This window comes from Nicotiana tabacum, chromosome 14, assembly GCF_000715075.1.
Source record: "Nicotiana tabacum cultivar K326 chromosome 14, ASM71507v2, whole genome shotgun sequence".
NCBI lineage: Eukaryota > Viridiplantae > Streptophyta > Magnoliopsida > Solanales > Solanaceae > Nicotiana > Nicotiana tabacum.
The window spans coordinates 32,947,057-32,968,027 of NC_134093.1; the positions used below are offsets into that span (position 1 = coordinate 32,947,057).

The 20,971-nt window shown below is 36.8% G+C and overlaps 2 protein-coding genes across 2 annotated transcripts; one reads left to right on the forward strand and one right to left on the reverse strand.

Moving 5' to 3' along the window:
- Positions 1–416: 416 nt before the first annotated feature.
- On the forward strand, positions 417–1,651 carry LOC107761276 (ethylene-responsive transcription factor ERF086-like). The gene has a single exon (XM_016579487.2). It carries the CDS (start codon positions 550–552, stop codon positions 1,600–1,602), a length of 1,053 nt encoding a protein of 350 aa, XP_016434973.1. The 5' UTR covers positions 417–549; the 3' UTR covers positions 1,603–1,651.
- A 1,858-nt stretch (positions 1,652–3,509) lies between these two features.
- On the reverse strand, positions 3,510–10,890 carry LOC107761274 (zinc finger CCCH domain-containing protein 32-like). Its single transcript, XM_016579483.2, has 7 exons — positions 10,337–10,890; positions 10,113–10,258; positions 9,628–9,693; positions 7,328–7,447; positions 6,837–7,169; positions 6,426–6,743; positions 3,510–4,575 (listed from the first exon to the last, which is right to left on the reverse strand). The coding sequence occupies exons 1-7, from the start codon at positions 10,431–10,433 to the stop codon at positions 4,171–4,173; spliced, it is 1,485 nt and encodes a 494-aa protein (XP_016434969.1). The 5' UTR covers positions 10,434–10,890; the 3' UTR covers positions 3,510–4,170.
- Positions 10,891–20,971: the final 10,081 nt, after the last annotated feature.

Below are 20,971 nucleotides of genomic sequence, written 5' to 3' on the forward strand. Positions count from 1 at the left end.
CTATATATTATTTCTATCAGATTACCGGTCAATGCTTAAAATAAAAATTTACCTGTAATAACCTTATAGATGCATGCCGACTTAGCGCCTAAGTCATGGACTCATACGAACCAATAGCTTTAGTTCGAACTCTATATATATGTACAAAAAAACTCATTAAATATGCACAAATAATATATTTCGAGCTCTTTAAATCAAATGGGCGGCGATATAGTTTTGAACTCGAACCTTAAAGTTCAAATTTCGAATCAACCTTATATAAATAACCTAATTGTATAGAAATTAAACTCTCGGTACAAGGGGTTGATAAACTAAAAGTTACACAGTATATGTGATATTACAAGAAAGAAATCAAAAAGTTGTTAGAAAGGGAAAATCAACATTTTTAAAAAGTAAATTACGTGCACACTGTCCTTTTCCTTCTTTTCATGACCATTCCAAGACTCTTTAAAAAGAGCTAGCTCCTCCCATGGCTACCACACTATCCATTCAAACTTCCCCTTCTCTCATCAATTTCCCAAAATAAAAAGAAAAATCCTCATCATCAAAATGTCGTCTTCTTCCACTCCTTCATCAGAAAATATTAACCAATTACCATTTAGTATGTTTGAACCAATCCGTACACCAACAGGCTATTCTTGGTTACAACGTAACACGGCCATATGTCAGCCTAGCGAAAAGCGCGGCCGCCGTAAGCAAGCTGAGCCGGGGAGGTTCCTCGGCGTCAGACGGCGGCCGTGGGGTCGCTACGCGGCCGAAATCCGCGACCCCACAACCAAAGAAAGACACTGGCTTGGCACTTTTGATACTGCTCAAGAAGCTGCTCTTGCTTATGATAGAGCTGCACTTTCTATGAAAGGCACTCAAGCAAGAACCAACTTTATCTACACTTGTGATAATACTAATAGTTTCCCTTCTCTCATTTCACCTTTTGATAATGTCCAAAATTTCTTGCAACCAAATTCACACTTCAACTTCAAGAATGCCACTACTCAAAATAACAACAAGAATGTCATAACCACTACTACTTCTGATAATGAGACTAGTAATAATTCTCATGAGTCATATTCTTCATATGGTTCATCACCTAATGAAAACAACAGTTTCTTTTCAACTCCTAGTCATGAAAATTCAGGTTACTTAGATTGCATAGTTCCTGATAGCTGCTTGAAACCACCTTCTTCTTCTACTCCTCAGAGCAAAATGATCATAAAAAATTCCCAAGAAAATAGCAGTAACATTGATCATCATCAAAATTACATGACTACTTTTTCAGAAAACCCTTCAAATTTTTCATTCAATAGTGGTTTTTGGGATGGTGATGATCAAGAAAAGTACACGTCGTCATGGGAGAATTCTTGTGAGCTTTCAGCTATGATGATGAACAACAATATTATGAGCAGCAATACTGAAATTAATGGTAATAATATTAACGAAATGGTGGATGTGGGGAATTGCTATTATCCAAATATGGAGATTAATGCAGCTTTTGATCATGATAATATGATGGTGCAGCCTTCTGAAATTACTACTACTAGTACTACTACCTCTTCTATTTTTCAACCTTTTGGTGATGTTGAATTTGGATACTCTCTCTTTTGATATTTTCAGCTTAATTCTCTATAGTTATTATTGCTTGAAACAATGTAATACTACCATCTATGTACTTTTTTTGCCACCCTAATTAATTTCCCTTTGCCACCCTTATTAATTCGTCTCCTCCTTTTTGTTTCCTATTGCTACGCGTTTTTCAGTGTCTCCTCATAAGTATTAGGGTTTCTCAGTACAAGACGTAATAACAAGTCATATCTAAGTGTTACGTACATGGATTTTGTTTGGACATTCTTATATATGTGTGTGTTAGACTCTTACTCAATACATCTTTCAAGTTTTGAAAAGTGATTAAAAGCGCAGGAGATTATTTGAAGTCCAAAAACCATTTCGATAATGTGTAGCTTTTAACTTTGTAGCTTCAGAAACAAACATCATGTTCGTTAACAAGCTTGTTATTTTCACGATAATGATTACACTAGCTAAGCCGCTTCAAATAAATTTCATTCAAAATTTTTTACTAGAAGCATTATATTATATAAATGTAAATACTAAATCTATCATACCGACAGTGTATTAGGCCATACTGACTAATGAGTAAGTATTATTTAGCAAAAAGATTTGAGTTTTATATAGTGAAAGTGTAAAAATAAAATTTTCACTATCATCAATTTTAACTTGTGATAGCAAGTAAGTTACTATTTTTATCGGATTTTTAAAATATTTATCAAAAACTTTACCTATAATTACCTAACAAGTGAAGTGATTGTATATAAATTCTTAGCAAGATGACATCATCACGTAAGCCCTAGCCTTAGAAATGTTGAAGTTTCTCCACTTCATGCACTCTCCCTTTCGAAACATTAGGTCACCGTTAGGTCACTTCAGTAGTACTACTTGTCTAGGCAACAATGACTTTTTCAGCATAATAGGGAAAGCAAGAAAGGAAAATTTAGAGGAGAGTCGTTATGTGCTAATCCGAATATAGTCGGCTTCAACGCGGGTACCGAACACCCGGAGAAAACCAAAAAAAAAACATCTCCATTTCATATGGTTTCCTATGTTAGGTATCTATTTTTTTTTTTTTTAGGTGGTGGTTGATTCTTTTCTTCCCCAATAACGACAAGAACAATAACAAACAAACCCAATATAATCCCACAAGTGTAATCCAAAAAGGGTAATGTGTACACAGACTTTACCCCTACCTTTAAGAAAGCGCGGAGGTTGTTTCCGGTATACCTCGGCTCAGAAAAAATAAAGATTCTTATCTTCCCCAATATGTGATATTCCCACTGCCTAACTTTTAAATTAGCAAAAATATTGACTCAATATAACCCGTCTTCGCATACCTGAATATTGGGTGGTATAACTTTTAAGTATTTCGGGTAATAATTCCAGATTTTACCAAAATAAGACACTTGAATTGACCAAAAAAAAAAAAAAACAGACTACTAAAATAAGACACTTGAAGTGGTAAAAGAATCTCCTACGCATCAAATAGAAAAGAAATATGCTTTTAAATAGTTCCAGTACTTTCTTCCAAAGTAAACATGTTTAATTAGGAGCAACTCCAATTATGGATAAAGTACGAACATCACCCACCAAGCTATAAACTAATCTTCAACTATTGCACTTAGGGTAGAAAAAGACCTACAGCATTGTTTAGATCATAAACCAGAAGGTCATTAATGACCTTAGGTTGGAGAATTAGTAGATTTAGGAGAAAAGTTAAATATACAGATAAAATTTTGACCACTTGAGCCATGAGACATTTAACTCATTGTGATGAACAAGTGACTCATTTTGCTCCCTGCTTTAATTTTGTTCTAGAAATTGTAAGACAAGTAAAGAAGTTAATAATAGAAGATGAAAAGGGAAACCATAACCTATAACAGCAATAAAGATTCAGTGATGAGACTAAATGTGATAGGAAAAAGAAAGAAGAAAAAAAACAATTCTTAGTAAGTCAAAGTTGTCACATGGTACTTTACTGTATTTGCTGATAAATATTACCAATTCGAACAATTTCCCATATCACAACATAAGTATCGATCAAATCCCATAATGACAATGTTCCATTCTAACTGTTTCTTCACAAGAAAGCCCTAAACAAAGAGAGGAAAAAAGAAGACATTGGTATTAATTCCAAAGCCAAGTTTGGAGCTTGTCCCCTATTTTGAATAGGGCTAAAGAGGATAGGTGAAGACAGTCAAATTTGGGAAGGACAATGGTGTAGGAGGGATATTTTTGTTCCCTAAAAGACTACAACATAAATAGCCACAACAAGGTCCAAAAATGGGGCATAGTTGCAGATTCATCTAAAATGGAAAGTGGTTTCTGTTTCTTGTTATTCAGAAACTAGCTACAAGCCCCTAGTGAGGGTAGTTGGGACCTTTGAAGGATGGTCTTCGCTTATTCAAAATGAAAAAAAAAAAAGGTGGCCTTATAGTGATTTTATGAACAACAGATGGACAGAAGTAGTGTGTGTGCTAGATCTGAATTGAAAGAACCAAGATGACTAATAAGATGAGATCCTCCTAAAAGTGACTAGCACCAAAAATAGAATGCTCGGCATGATCGTTGAGCAACAGAAAAAATGTGATCACTCAATCTTTTCTCTCAACTTGATGTGCGAGCCTCACCTCCGTGGCCTGCGCTGCTGCTGCTGCTGCTGCCACTGGAAGGATTAGCACTCTGTACAGACTGCTGAACGCCGGAATGAGAAGCATGACCGCCCTTTGAAAACATTGAACCAACTGAACCACTTGAGGTGCTCATGGAAGATATTTGGGTAGAGAAAGCATCCCTGGCGGATCCAGAGACTAGTTCAGGCCGCAAGTCTGAGGATGAGGATGATGGAGCCAAAGTACCAATAGAAGATCGCACAGGGTAAGGAGCGACAGCCATATCAGTAAGAGAAGATGCTGATGGACTATAACTCATTCCCATTGGATGGTCAAACTTGCAAGAAGGCCCAAACTTGCAGACTCCATTTTGTGCATAGTGAGAGCAAATTGGCGCACCCTGAAACAGAACCATTGAGAGGAACAAAAAAAAAAATGAATATTCCAAATCACTGAAGCAGTGAATCACTCAAACTACAGAACTCACTTGTTTCAAACACTAACAAATTTCAGCAACGTGTTTAATAGGAGAGGTAAAGCAAAAGAAACTTTTGTTCCTAGCACGTTCAATTAGCAAAGAAACTCAATCAGAAAAATATGCCACTAGCACTTCACGGAAGGGACGACTAATAGCTGATGGCTTGTATATGAAGGCTGGGATACATCTCATTTCAAGAATACACCTATGTAAGAATCAATAGGATTGCTTCCCGCAACTAAAACCAGACTGCTATATCAGTGTATCATGTAGATCTAATGGATGCATAAAAAGCAAAGATATTATGAAGGAGTGGCATTATATTTTTTTGACTGATTGTTCCACAACCGAGTCCAAATCGGTACTCAAATTCCCAAAATACACTCTCTTAAAGTGTAATAAAAAAGCCCCAAATTTCACTTTGAAATTCCATGTTTTAGGTGTAGAAAGAATGGCATTATAAGATCACAAAATATGGGCTTTTTGTGATAATAAATAAATCTACGAAGGCCAGTTGGCGCACAATTTGAAACTCGGTGGATAATACGCCCTCCCCGCTACCTTCTCCACTTAAATACCAGGTTTTTGGTTTGCAACAGGGTTCAAACTCGTGATGTCCACTAATCCACACATCCTGCATTGCACCACTTACCACAAAATATGCCTTTTTTTTAACTCTTCAATAAGATGCACTATAGTTCAGCAATTCTTTTTGGGACAAGTTAAGAAAAGTTCCGCAATTCCAGGAAGAGTAGGCAAGGAAGTTATTTCACCATCTAGCAAGCACCAGGCGCAAAAGTGTAATCTTTTATACTACCTGTACCTCAACAATTTGAAAATTCACAATGTTTACTGAGCCCCTGAAACTGCATATGATGTTACCCATTTATATGCCCCAGTTGATATTTAGAGAATAGCAGAAAGATACCAAGGGGGAATTAGGGGTATTCGAAAATTTTCGGTTTGGTATTTGTGGTTTGTCCTACAAGAATAGGTCAACGAATCTGATATCCAAAATATATTTGTCCATCTGCGAACATTCTATCAAATTCTTTTGCGAGGTAGAGACGCAAGAATATTATAAGCACTTCTCTTGTTGCTTGAAAAGTAAATTCCTCATGTACCAAGGAAAAGAAAAGTAATCATTATATCAATGAGACAATACAACGTCTCTACCGGCCATCCTTGTTCATAGTGGTTGGGGAGTTTTCTCCAAACTACTAGGTCAAGGGTTCAAGGCTGGTAAACAGTATCCAAAAAAAAAAAGTCCAACGCCTCTTAATGTTGATACATATTTTCGGAATTAATCATGACAGCCATCTCTTTAGAAACAAAAAGCAATTCAAACATACTCAGAAAGTCAAATAGCTATTGCCAAAATTCTGTATTGTCCTACCAAAAAGCATCCCTGCCCACACTTAGAGCAATAATGTAAACACATACATGCAGATACCTCCTTGCGAAAATTGTCTGACACAATAATTCAAATAGCGGATCTTATTGATACTTTTCACTTCAAGGAATTGATCATCCCAATCAGTAAACTGCTTCAATCTAAATATCCTAGGCAATATAATGCCTTCTTTTCAATTTCATGCATTTATAGGAGTCTGTCTCTAAAATAGTACAGTAATGTAATTCCAGATTTGAGGGTTAGGGAAAGAAAGGTCAGATTTAACATGGAGAATGCTTTAGCAACAAAGTTTAGAAACATTGAAGTGCTGACCAATATGTAGAATTTCAATTTAAAATTTGCATGCAAAGATTCTCACCGGACGAAGAGGGAGGCCCATAGCACTGAGGATAAAACTTGTTTTAGGTCCACTCCACTCAGGCGGATGATGGTATCTACAAGAAGATCCATATTTACAGTCCCCATACTTCATGTAATATTGACATTCTGGTTGTCCGGGCCTTTCTGGAAATGCGTGCTCCTTCTGGCTGCTGCTTGAAGGACCGGAAGCAGAAGCAACAGATAAATATGGTCCCATGTAGGCAGGTGCTGAAGGAGATAGTTGAGAAAGCCCATAAATAGGGCCAGCAGCAGCAGGAGGCTGAGTACTTGGGGAGGGAGCTGGACTAGCAGGTGCCTGTAGCGCATAATTTAAACTCAGTAGAAAGTCAGTGCATCCAAAAAAATGGTATATATCAACAGCTGAAAGAAGCATCTATGGTGTACCTACCGGATAAGGAGTCCAACCTGGTAGAGGAACCATCCCTGGGGGAAGAAGCATAGAACCATAAGTCCCAGGGATATATGAACCAGGAAGTAGAGTAGGTCTTGCAACTGGCCAGTTGCCAGAAACTACCCCGTACTGTTGAGCTGATTGAACAGAAGGAGACTGCACCGTTGGATAAATGTGCGGTGCAGGAACAGCAGCTGGCACAGCCAGAGGTCCAGGTCCAGCTGGTGGTGCTGGCACTTGCGCTCCAGCAGGATGTGGATGATGAAATTTACAAGTGACGCCAAATTTACACTGCCCTGTTTTCACATAATACGAGCATTCCTTTTCACCCTGTGACAGGAACTTTATGAGCCAACTCAGAAGGATTCAACCATACTTAAAACTTTTCAAGCAGTAAGACAAAAGAGAAAGAAAAGAAAATAAAAGGACTGGAACCAAAAGAAAATAAGCTCAGATGAAGACTGATTGAAAATAAAAAGAAGGCAGACCGGACGCAGCGGGTATCCATAAATGTTAACTGTCACTGGTGCTGGAGATCCACCTCCCTGTCTTGGGTGATGGTATTTGCATGAAGCACCAAATTTACACATACCTGTCCTCATATAGTACTGCAAATCAGAATCAGAAACAACTAATTATTGCAGTGAAAAGTGCAGTTTTATATATCAACTTATCCAAAAAAGAAGTCGCCAGAAAAACAGGACAAGTTAACCAGTCACTTTTTGCTGAGCAACTGTTTTCATAGTTAACAATCAACAGGTATATCATATTTCTAAGCAATCATTTGACAGTGGCTGTCATTTGACCACATATTAAGCACTTCTTTCGATGATTTACTAAAAAGTAGGAAGATGAGCTCTCCTTTAACATGGGAGACACATCATATGAAGCTGAATCCACCAAATGCAGTCGACTACACAAAATGTGAAGAAAATAATTTGGTGCTCAATTCCAAAGCTATCTAATCAACAACAAATAGCAATCTTTTCTAAGATATAATTCATAAATTAGCAGATAAAATATGCAAAGGAGAACATCTTCAGCAACAAGCATGAACCAAAGTGGTAAAAATGATTAGTGCATAAAAGAGAAAACAAACTCATGATAGAACACACAAGAGATCCAAAGCGGACGAGAAACAAATGAGCTTTTTTAAAAACCAAATAACTGAAAGGCCAGAACTTCATACATTTTCTTTTGATAAGAAAAATAATTTTATTAATGCTGGGGAAATCCGCCTCTACAGGAAATATACCAAAAGTAGAGAAACCTACACCAAAATATGGTTCTACAAAAGTCACCCACTCATCTATACAAACAACCAGAACTTCATACATAATCAAGAGTTGTAATCAATAGGTAACACAAACAGAAAGTGTCCATGACATAGAATCAAGTACGGAGATTACCATATAAAAGTATCAAGCAAAAAGGATTTTCATGTCAAGGATAGAAAAGCCTCGCTCCTCAGACTAAACAAAGATATGAATCATATGGAGCTGGTATATAGTGGAAGAACATTTTCCAACAGAAGCATTATCGATACTCCAATGATGAGAAGACTAAACCCAGTTACTCAAACTAAATTTTCTGAACAGTCACTGAATTGAACATTGAATTCCAAAATGGAAAAAGAAATGAAAATCAAATCATGATTTACTAGCACAAATAAGCAATGCAGATTATTAAAAAAAAAAAAAAAAAAAAAAAGGCAGCCCGGTGCAGGAAGCAACCCGCGTTCACGCAGGGTCCGAAGAAGGGTCGCACCCCAAGTGATGTGATGTAGGCATCCTATCCTAACGCAAGTACCAGTGCCTGATTCTACAGCTCAAACCCGTAACCTAATGCAAGCAATGCAGAACGCAATCCCTAAAATTAAACCTTATAGCTTTATCAGAAGTTCTAAAAGAAAAGGTGATCACCAAGAAAAAATTGTTCCAGCTACAGAGACAACAAAGCAATTTGTAATACAGATAATTCGATCAAGCATGTTTTTGCAACATCAGGAAATGTTTCTTAAAAATGTACCATTATCGTGAACAATAAAAGCACTTGCACAACTAGGACAAAAGACATCATCAATAAAATGATCAACAACGTCAAAATGTGGGAAAAAATTTGGAATCTACATGGAAAATTGAGAGTAGTTCAAAATTGCCGACCCTAGCATGTATGATTTGTAATGTAAAACATTTATCAGATATGGAAATTTTTTAATTCAGTTGAATTCACAAACATGGTAATGGAAAATTTCCAGAATAAGGAACAGAAGGACGAATTCATGTCTAAAAGGAAAAGAAGTCCATGCACTTATCAGACAGCAAAATGACGAATATCATCACAGAGCAGAATCTAGCAAATTGGATCTTTCCAGTATGCATCTGAAAGATAACATGGCAAGTCTAGGAGGATCATAAATGCTACACCAGATTGAAGAGCAACATAAGCTTCCATTTAGCACATCAGAGATCCGAAAGAAGGAAAAGGACGAATCATGATCAACAAAATGGGAGCTCAACCGTAAAGAATCAACAGCAAGCAGATGAAGTGATTGTACTAACCAGATGGAAGCTCACGTAGTACATAATCAACAGCAAGCAGACGAATTGATTGTACTAACAAGATGGGATATCAATGTAGTACAGATTCAACAGCAAGCAGACGAATTGATTAACTAACGAGAGAGCCAAATCCAGAACCCACACATTCCTCCAAAAATTGATCATCATTCAATAGAACACCCAACATTCTAAAACTGATAGCATTGCATGTAACGAAAAAAACTTACCTGGCAAACAGGTTGACCCACTCTTTCTGGGTATTCTCCTCCGGTAGCTCTCATCGCTCCCAAGACCTGTCCTCAGTTCACACAATCAATGCATGTCAAAATTCCCAATCTTGATAACAGATTAAAACCAAAAATTAAAAAAATCCCAAAAGTCGAGCAAAAGAAAGATCTTTTTAACTACCATTGCTAGAGACGGATCCAGGATCTTAAGTTAGTTTACCCCCATAACACCATTGCACCCACTACTTAGTGTCAATATATACTTTTAGGCAATGCTAATCAAGATTTTTAACAACATGCTTCAGAAATGTCCAAAAACAAAAAAAAAAAGATCAAAACTTTAAACATCTAGAATCAAAAATTTGAGACCATCAAATCAGAAGATCAACCCCAAATTGGACACATAAAAATCAATGATCAAGCATATTAACCCTAAAGATTCATTCTTTTACCAAAAAATATAATTAAAAAAACTGTAAATTTACCGAATTACGGTCACGGGGATGATTGAACCGACACCTAGCACCATAACCACAAAAGCCCGTACGCAAGTAATAGATACAATCAGGCTCATTAGGCCTTTCTGGGTACGATTCTGGACCAGTATTCAGTGACAACTGCCACATAGGCTCTGTAAAAAAATATCCCACATTACACAAAATTTAAGTGAAATTCACATGAAATTCAAATGCAGTAAAAAAGTACTTGCCTTCGAGCCCAGTCTCACCGCCGGGAACTGTCCATTCGGAAACCGGATCCACCGGTGCACCAACCTCCATTGATTGGGTCCCACTGTACCTCTCCATTTTATCCACAAAAGCTTTACAAAATATAAATAGTAGATGTATATATATCTATGTACTAACTATACGTATATAGAAATTTGTATATTTATATATAAAATCTATGAACAGAGTGAGAAAAAAGACAGTGTGTGTGTGAGGAAGCAATGGAATGGTGATGATCGAGTGTGAGGTAGCGTGGGGGTTGGTAAGAGTGAAGGGGGTGTGGGGTTATGGTAGGGGGCGGGTGGGAGGGAGGGGTTTGGTGGTTTTTAAGAGAGAGAAAAGTAAAGGAAGTTCTTTTTAAGTGTTCTTTTTCTTTCTTTCTTTCTTTTTTCTATTAGCACTTTCTCTCTATATCTCACACTCGTCAGTCACTCTGTGTGTGTGATTTCAGTCTGGTTTTTGGCTTTGGCCAATAGGCTTTTTGTGTATGTATTTCCAGTCTTTCTGTGTGATTTTCTCACACTTAACTCTCGCCACAAAAGGTTGCGGTGGAAAAGTTTCTTAATTAGAGTTTTGGTATTCAAAACTTTTGGTATTAGTTCTTTATCATAAATTAAAAGTTTAAATTTGCGTCCGAAGCATGAAATCACCTTTGATAAAAAGTTACTTTTAGTATGAAGTGATTTTTAAAATTGTTTGATGCGAATTCAAATTAGACAAATCCCTAAAACATTAGAAATACCAATTACGAAACCAAAAAAAAATCTTTTTCTGTCTAAGAGGGATTGGGGGTAGATGGGTAGTAGGATAAGGGGGGTGGGGATAGAGAAAGGGGTTGTCAAAGCTTGTGTGATCTTTCTCTTTGATAGTGAGGGAGAGGGGTTGGAATTTGGAATCAATGGCATTTTATTTATTTTTTTGAAAAGAAAAAAAGAAAGAAGAAAGTTTACAAAAAGAGAGAAAAATCTAACAAACAGTAACAGTACATGACACCATAAGATCACTAAGATTCGAATAATATTGTCGTCTTTTTAACTACATATTGAACTGTTATATATAGGTAGGGATAGTGATGAATGTACAACAAAGTTGGACTTTTATAAAAAAGTGTTGTTATATAAGAATGATGTTATAGAGAGGTGTGACTGTATAACATATTTATATTAATATCAAGCTTATTCTAGTAAATGTAAGGAATACATGTCTATGACTCTCTATTCATCTATATATGCGTATACATATATAAAGATTCTTAATATTATACATTCATATTAACTATATATGTGCGTGTACATATAAAAAACTTTATTATCGAAAATAAATAAAAGTGCAGTAAATATAGATAGTAGTTGTAATTGCATCTACCTAATTAAAATTTTAGATTCATCTTTGGACGGGATGGTTGAATTAGGAAGATCGATCTGTTTTCAATTTAATGCTATTTTTTAAACTTTTGAGGTTAAGTTTTAACATTTTAATTTTTGGTTTTTGTTTTTTTCTATTTTTTTTCATGCGTTTGTTTGTTTGTTTAACTACGCGCCAAACATATACCTAACATGTAAATCTCTCCCTTCATATATGGTTGTTTCACAGTTAATGATCAGTTCACTTCTTATTTACCTTAAATAACATTTTTGCCCTTCAACTTCTTACACGTCATCTTACACAGTGCGAAGATACAACAAAACGCGCCAAATCCTCCTGCATGACAAAAGAATGACGTCTTTTTTTTTTTCCTTTTATTTCATTGTCGTTTCTGCTCTTACTTTTTTTTAATAATAAGTTTTCTGGACACTTGTGTTGCACGTGTATTTGAAGTTAAGTAATTTATTATTTTATAAAATAGTTTCAATTATATTAAATCAATGCTTTGAGTAAATAATTATAAAAAAAAAAAAAGTAAATTATTTTGGTGAATGATCAATATGAATCATTGTATGATGACTTACTTGTTGGATATCTTCTCAATTTATGAAGAATAATAATAATAATCAAAGTTTAATTAGATATATATTATTCTTTTATTTATTTTGATTTTATGAGATAAAACATGTAATGAAGTATATCTCGTTTTTTTATAAATGATATTCTTGGTGTATATTTTTTTTATCCATTTAGATTGCTTTTTTATAATCATGACTAGGACTTTCGTGTCAAATTTTTTTAGTTAAAGAAGAAATAAGAAATTTAGTAGTATAATTTCAATCCATAAAATAAGATATATAAGTACATAAGATTCTTGGCGTAATATCTTTGTAAATTGAAATTCTAACATTAGAAAAGCCTATGATCGTTTATCATCTTTCAATTTTTTCAAAACTTTCACCGTTATTTTCAGCATTATCTCCCTATAAAGTATATCTATATGAGCATACCTATACATTTAAAATTTTATTAACTTATCTATATCGTACATAGATGAACTTTCTTTTATAAAAACTTGTGTAATTTTAACGTAAGACTTTCTAGGATAAGTAATTTCACTTTACTAACAAGCAAACTACATTTGAAAAACATGAAAATCTTTATCTTTAGTTATAAAATTATCTATTATATTAATTTAGTATATGTCAGTTTATTTTTTAAAATAATGACATGTTTAAATAATATTGATTGTATTTTTAGAATCGTGTGTACTAAATGATTTAGAATTCACATACAATGCGTGTGTCAGAAAAGTTATAATGTGTCTAAATGCAAATATAATTTATTGTCATGGTCTTAAACTTTTAGGTTTGGACATGATCTTTCAAAAAAGACATTCCACTTTGTATCATCCTTTAACTTGAAAATAAACTTCCACGTAATTTTGCATAATACCATAGTATAAGTAAATTGATAGATTTCAACTTAGTAATAATAAGTTAATTATAACATTAACTAATATGTCGATCCTTAATACAACAAATATGTATTTAATATTTTCGAAATCACAAAGTTAGCAAATTAAGATTTTTAGAGGAGTGAGTTTAAGAAAATAGAACCAGAATTTTTTGTCAGTTTCTTTTTGATTTGTTGTTTTGATGCTATGGTCATTCCTGTATTCAAAGTCATGTCTTGCAACGGCAAAACCTTCTAATTTTTTGAAGAGGCACATATATCCCTTCAATTTGCACCCTTTCACATACTTATGAGAAAGTCTAATGTTTTTCCTTCGTGTCTTGGCCATGTGGCAATGATGATGAAGACAATGGATAAGCAGAAGAGAATACAATTTGTTGCATCAACGAAAGCCATGTTTTTTTTTTAATTATTCTAAAGGTTTCTATGGTGAAAGGAGATATAACTCATCATGATTATGTATTAACCTCTCTTCACTTAGTGAAAATAGTATGGGCTAACCAATTTTCGGACTGATAATTAAAAAATAGCTAGCGATTGCGAAGTTATTAAAAAATAGTTATTATTTTGCTCCAACACAGAAAGTTCCAGCATAATATACTGGAGATTGATGCACCTATGTGTGAACTTCCAACATATTATGTTGGAACTCCAGCACACAGAAAGTTCCAGCATAATATACCGGAGATTGGAGCACATGTGTATATGAACTTCCAGCATATTATGCTGGACCAGTATATTATACTGAAAGTCCAGCATATCATGCTATAACTCCAGTATATTATGGTGGAAGTTCACATGTAAAAAATTCGAACTTCAATATATTATGTTGAAATATTTTCTGGGTGTTGTACAGTGTTTTCGTTCAGATTTATTTTTACATGAAAAGTTACTAAATTTCGATTACTTTTGAAACTATGACTATTTTTCAATTACCACTTGTAAATCTGGTTATTTTTGAATTTCGCCCCTTCACTTATTCTTCTCAGTCCAAGGTACATCATAAAAATATTACTCGAACTTGAAGATAAGTTTCGAGTGAAGGGTTGTGACTTTTAGTGTGAAGTACCAAACGTTGTGTTATGGTGCCGGGGGTGTTTTTAGGCATAGTTTTTTTTAGTTAATTAGGGTATTTAGGTTTTAATTAAGAAAGGTAAAATAATAATTTAACTTTTAGACTAAGGGGTTCCTACTTTTAATTTAAGAATGGTAAAATAGTAATTTAACTTTTAGATTAAGGGATTCCTGCTTGTAATGACCTGTCCAAGGAATTGTATTCAAGTATTAATTTGAATTTTACTTGCAGGATTGGAATTGATATGTTTTTGTGAGTTTAACATCTGAAATAGAATGATCATATATTTTTTTCATCATATATCGGTTTAGTTTAAATTACAAAAGTGTTTCTATTTAATAGAAACTGTGATCTAAAATCTTTAAGTTGAGTCAAATCAATATAATTAACGATTCAGTAGTTGAAAATTAGCCTTCACGATACAATTGAAGGAGGCTGGTAAGCTTTTTAATTAAAACGTGAAAATCAGTTGCTACTTTTGAAAGAATAAACTTTTCCCCTGCAAAAGTTTGTCATTATACCAAACAACAATTTTGTACTTTGTCCCTTTTATGCATCTTATATACAAAAGATATTCTGGACTTTAGGAACATAATGCCACCCTATTTTTTTCGTTGTTTAGCTAAATTCCTTTCCCATTGCAATTTCTTGTTGATGTCATCTCTCATTGTTGTTTCCAGCTAATTCAAACTATAGTGTTTTAGGATCGAATTTACTGGACTATTAAATGTAGTTATTTAATTTTAATTTACATCTGCTAGACATTTTAATACTGTATCATTTATAGATTGTTGTTTCCAGCTAATTCAAACTATAGTGTTTTAGGATCAAATTTATTGGACTATTAAATGTAGTTATTTAATTTCAATTTACATTGGCTGGCCATTTTAAAATCGTTTATAAATTTAGAGAAAACAATAAAGAGACAATTCTTAAGCAAACTTCGGTTGCGATTTATGCTAGAGAAATAAAAATTTCATATAGTCGTTGTACCATTTGCTTTAATGAATGTACTTTCCTCTAGCATTTTAAAAACTGGCTTCTTTTCTCCTTTGCCATATAAGATAAGATTAATTAGTAGGTATAGTATTGTTTAAAGACAGAGTTACTGATAGAGGGAATATGCCTTTTCTTTAACGAGGTATCTTTGCTCAAAATAGAAAAGACTACGCGTAAAAAGAGTTCAAATATACTCATTTTGTTTGTTTCTTAAATCCGTTAACTATTATTGCTTTTGTTCATGCGTGTCCGTTATTGCCATAAAGTGATAAATTATATTGCAATCTTTTTGTGATCAATGTTTTTTTTTTTTTTTTTTGCAATTTATTTATTTTTCAAATTTTGCATTATATAGGATAAAATATACTATGCTAAGTGGTTGCATAAGAAAGTGACACGTGGAGCCAAAAGTAAGGGATAGTTAGAACCGAAGACAACTGCTTTATTTGTCACCGGAAAGAATAAAGCTCATAAAGATGCAATAAATACCTGCCACCCAGTAGCATTTAATAAAAAATATTTCACATCATTTAGTACACTGCTCGTTACAAATAAATTGTCATTTATGCTCACCGTTGCACATTCTTCAATGACCCTCATAATTGACATTAAAGAAGGGCATGATCCTAGGACCTTGTTTCCTAGGTGCAACTATAAATAATGAGCTCTATTATCATTGTAAAGGACACGAATTTGCTGGCAAACTTATGCTATAATCAATTCAAAGCTTAATATAATTTTATCTTCTTACTCCTTGATTTCATTATTGTTGTGTCCGGAATCCCTGCGCCCGGAATTACTACTTATGCTATTTCATCTTCACATCAAGGCTAAGTATTACATATTTCTTCAATTATTTCATTATTTCAGGATCGAATTAATTCACTTGTCTAGAAATCACGTATAAATTCAATTGTACCGTTTTATGGGTAAATAGTTTGGTGCCCACTGTGGGGCCTAGACATCGGTGTAATTAAGTTGATCCTTGCATTTTTTACTAACGTGTTTTGATCATTTATCTTAGCAAAAAATCACAAAAAGGCAGATAATGGTGTTAACAACACACACAATCTTGAGGCCCAAGGGGACCAGCCTCATCACGAGGATTCAGTTAGTGACACCCACAATGAGGGGAAGGATGCTACGTCGGTCCACGACAGGCGGTACCCACAAGATGTTCGTGAGGCGACTCCCGATGATGCGGAAGAGGAGCATGTCGTTGAAGCGGTAAGGGTCTCGCAAGAGCAACAAACGGTCATTCTAGGCCATCTTATATGGCAGGATAAGATTATGACGGAGTTGAAACATGCATTGTCGGGGGCTTCCAATAACACGAATGGACGAGGTCCAGTTCCTCCCGGTACTCCCGCGAATCAAACAACGCAGAGGGTCGAAAACAACACTCCGATGGGCGAGGTTGGCTCCGATGGGGCTGGGGGGAGCGGATCCAGCCCCAATAACGAGAACGATCCCTTCAAGAGCGAACTCTTACGGTTTATGAGGGAAGTGAACGCCCGCATGGACCAAATCCCGGGTGCACCACCGGTGCTGAAAGGACCAGACTCAAAGAAGTATACTCAGTTGTCGTACAAACCAAGCACGACACCAGAATTAATTCTGAAGCGGTTTAAAATGCCCGACGTGCCAAAGTATGATAGAACTTCAGACCCTCAAGAGCATACTACCACCTATACAACGACAGTGAAGGGGAACGATTTAGCTCCCCACGAGATTGAATCTATTTTGCTGAAGAAATTTGGAGAGACTCTCACGAGGGGAGCCTTGACTTAGTATTCGCTGTTACCCAAGCATTCCATAGATTCCTTTGAGTTGCTCGCAGACTCTTTTATTAAGGCCTATGCCGGGGCCAGAAAGGTGCAGGCCCCAAAGACCGACATATTCAGAATTGCACAAGGGGAGTCCGAGTTGATGCGGAAATTCGTCACCCGGTTCCAAAAGGAGAGGATGCTTCTCTCGGTTGTTCTATATGAATGGGCGCCTGAAGCATTCACCAAGGGTCTGAATCCGAGAAGTTTAGACACATCTCAGAAATTGAAGGAAAGTTTGCTTGAGTTCCACGCGACGACTTGAGCGGATGTCCACAACCGGTACGAGTCTAAAATAAGGACTGGAGATGACCAGATTGGCTTCCTGTGGTCGGCAAAGGGACGGGAGAAGAATAAAGAAAAGTTAAAAGACGATTTCGACGCAGACAGGCTATCTTCGAGGGGTCGGTTTTTGACCTACGAACGGGCCGAAGGATGCGGTAGAGGTTTTCGATCGACAGACATGTTCGTTACCAATAGAAGAATTGATCGCGGCCGGAATAACAGATCATTGCAGGACAAAGAAACATCAGGTACACGGGATCCTTCCTACCCCAGGCTATCAGAATAAAACTTCAACGTCTATATAGTAGAGTTGGTATCGGCTATGAGGAATATTAAAGAAGCGCGGTTCCTGAAGCCGATGAGGTACGATCCCAGCCAGAGGGATCCCAATTTATAGTGCGAATACCACGGGACAAATGGCCACCGGACTGGGGACTACCGACATCTGCGTGAAGAGGTGGTAACACTGCTGAAAAATAGGCATCTCAGAGAATTCTTAAGTGACCGGGACAAGAACAAATACGGGCGCAACCGTGATAACGCGGAGCTCTCAAAAGCAGGAGAAGATCCCCCACGCCAGATGATCAACATGATCTTCTGGGGGAACGAGATCAATGAGGTCACCTTCTCGGCAGCAAAAAAGATGAATATACCAATAAGACATCAAAAGACTTCGAGAAGTCGCTGAAGATGATATCACTTTCACGGAGGAGGACGTAGACGGACTGTTGCTACTGCACAACGACGCATTAGTAATTTCTTTAAATGTAATAGATTTTAAAATCAAACGTGTTTTAGTGGATCCATGAAGTTCAGCCAATATCATACAATTGTGGGTATTGGAGCAAGCCAAACTCACCAGAAGCATCATTCCAGCCACAAAACTCCTCGTAGGATTCAACCTCACAAGCATGACAACCCGAGGAGATATCCTGCTACCCACGAACACCAAATGAGTGATGAAGACGACTCTTTTTGAAGTGGTGGACGGTGATATGTGATACAATATTATTCTGGAAAGACCGCGGTTGCACGATATGAGAGTCGTACCATCAATGTATCATTAGTTTCTGAAATTCCTAATACACAAAGGAATCAAACAGATTAGAGGCGATTAACGGGCGGCAAGTAGTAAAGGGAAGGAGAATACGGCATAGCAATTACAGGAACCACCGCCTGCTCCCGAATCGAGTGAAGTTAGCCAGGCGGAAGAAGCATCGAAATCTTATCAGGTGCCGAGATATTTTCAGGTACCAGAAGAGACGGATGCAACAAAATCCACAACGGAGGAGCTCGAGCAGGTTGCATTGTTTGAAAAGTTCTTAGAAAGGAGGTTCCACTTGGGGACAAGACTGCACCCCGAGCTCAGGTTTGGATTTATTGAATTTCTTAACATAATGCCGATTGTTTTGCGTGGTCACATGCGGACATGACAGGTATCCCAACGGAAGTGGCCATACACAAGCTAAGCTTGGATCCCAACATCCCTCCAGTAAGACAAAAGAAACGCCCTATTGCGGAGGCCAGGAATAAATTCGTCAAAGAAGAGGTAACTCGCCTACTTAATATCGGTTCGATTCGAGAGGTAAAGTATCCAGACTGGCTTGCTAATGTAGTAGTAGTTCCTAAGAAGAACAATAAATTTCGCATGTGTGTAGATTATAAGGACTTGAGTAAGGCATGCCTAAAAGACTCGTTCCTACTGCCAAACATCGATCAAATGATTGATGCGACGACCGACCGAGCATGAGTTAATGAGTTTCCTCGATGCTTATTCTGGGTACAACCAAATTAAGATGAACTCGGAGGATCAGGAAAAGACTTCGTTTATAACGAATTTTGGCACATATTGCTATAATATTTTGCCCTTCGGGCTAAAGAACGTCGGAGCCACTTATCAACGACTCGTAAACAAGATGTTTGAAAATCAAATAGGGAAAACTATGGAAGTTTAAATAAACAATATGCTTGTTAAGACTTTGAATGCAGGAGATCATCTTAAGCATTTGCAAGAAACGTTTGACATCCTAAGGAAGCATAACATGAAGCTTAATCTCGAGAAGTACGCGTTTGGGGTCAGCTCCGGCAAGTTCTTAGGATTTATGGTATCACAAAGGGGGATTGAGGTAAACCTCGATAAGATCAAAGCAATCGAAGACATCTCGAACAAGCTATCAAGTGTAAAAGAAGTTCAAAGGCTCACAAAGAGATTGACCACTTTGAGCAGGTTTATTTCCCGGCCATCAAAGAAATGCCATCGTTTCTTCATGTTGCTCAAAAAGAAAAACAACTTAGAATGGACCCCGGAATGCCAGCATGTTGTGAGAGATTTGAAAAGGTAATTGTCAAGCCCTCTATTACTATTTAAACCGAAGGAAGGTGAAACTGTTAGTTTACCTCATAGTCTCAGAGGTAGCGGTAAGCGCCATTTTAGTTCATGAGGATGAAGGTACGCAATCTCCCATTTATTACGTTAGTAAAATTTTAACGGGAGCAGAAACTCGCTACCCGCATTTGGAAAAGCTGGCTTTAGCTCTCATAGTCACCACGCAGAAGCTGAGGCCTTACTTCCAATGTCACCCGATAGCTATGGTGACCACCATTCCCCTACGGAACATCCTCCACAAACTTGATCTCTCGGGTAGATTGGCCAAATGGGCCGTCGAAATGAGTAGTGAATTCGACATAGAATATAAACCGAGGACTGCGATTAAGTCACAAGTTTTGGCCGACTTTGTGACCGATTTCAGTCCGAAACTGCTGCTACTAGCAACCAAAGAAGCAGTAATGGTGTCAGAATCAACATCGGGAGTTTGGACCTTATTTACGGATGGAGCTTCAAACGTAAAGGGGTCTGGTCTTGGCATAATATTAACCACGCCTTCGGGAGAAACACTAAGGCAGGCCATCAGAATGGTCCATTTAACTAACAACACAGCAGAGTATAAAGCTTTGATTGCAGGACTCGAACTAGCTCAGGGACTAGATTCTGAGGCCATAGAAATCAAATGCGACTCCTAGTTGGTGGTAAATCAGGTCTATGGGATCTTCGTAACCAAAGAGGAACACATGTAACAATACGTAGTGAAGGTCCAGGATCTGCTGGCTCGATTTCGGGAGTGGACAATTACTCACATCCTGAGGGAAAAAAAATGCAGAAACAGATGCATTAGGTAACCTCGGTTCATCAACAGAAATGAAGGGATCGATTCCGGGACTGGTACAACTCATGCACTCGGTCCTGGACGTAGATAGCTACTATGACGTAAATACGACTAATGTGGTTTGGGACTGGAGGAATAAGATTATTGATTATCTCGAGCAGGGGAAGATTCCCGAAGACTCCAAGGCGTCCTGGGTGCTGCGCGCTAAAGCAACACGATATAGCTTCAAAGGAGGCCAATTGTACACGAAATCTTTCCAAGGCCCGCTGGCCCGATGCTTGGGAGCGTCCGAATCTAATTATGTTATTTGAGAAGTCCACGAAGGGATATGTGGAAATCATTCAGGCGCAGATTCCTTAGTGCTAAAACTGGTAAGGGTAGGATATTATTGGCCCCGAATGGAACAAGATGCCAAAGCTTTTGTGC

Coding starts and splice junctions, on each gene's coding strand:
- LOC107761276 (XM_016579487.2), top strand. CDS start 550: ATGTCGTCTTCTTCCACTCCTTCATCAGAAAATATTAACCAATTACCA.
- LOC107761274 (XM_016579483.2), bottom strand. CDS start 10,433: ATGGAGAGGTACAGTGGGACCCAATCAATGGAGGTTGGTGCACCGGTG. Junction 10,259..10,336: donor CGGTGAGACTGGGCTCGAAG/GCAAGTACTTTT, acceptor ATTTTTTTACAG/AGCCTATGTGGCAGTTGTCA. Junction 6,744..6,836: donor CAGGTTGGACTCCTTATCCG/GTAGGTACACCA, acceptor TATGCGCTACAG/GCACCTGCTAGTCCAGCTCC.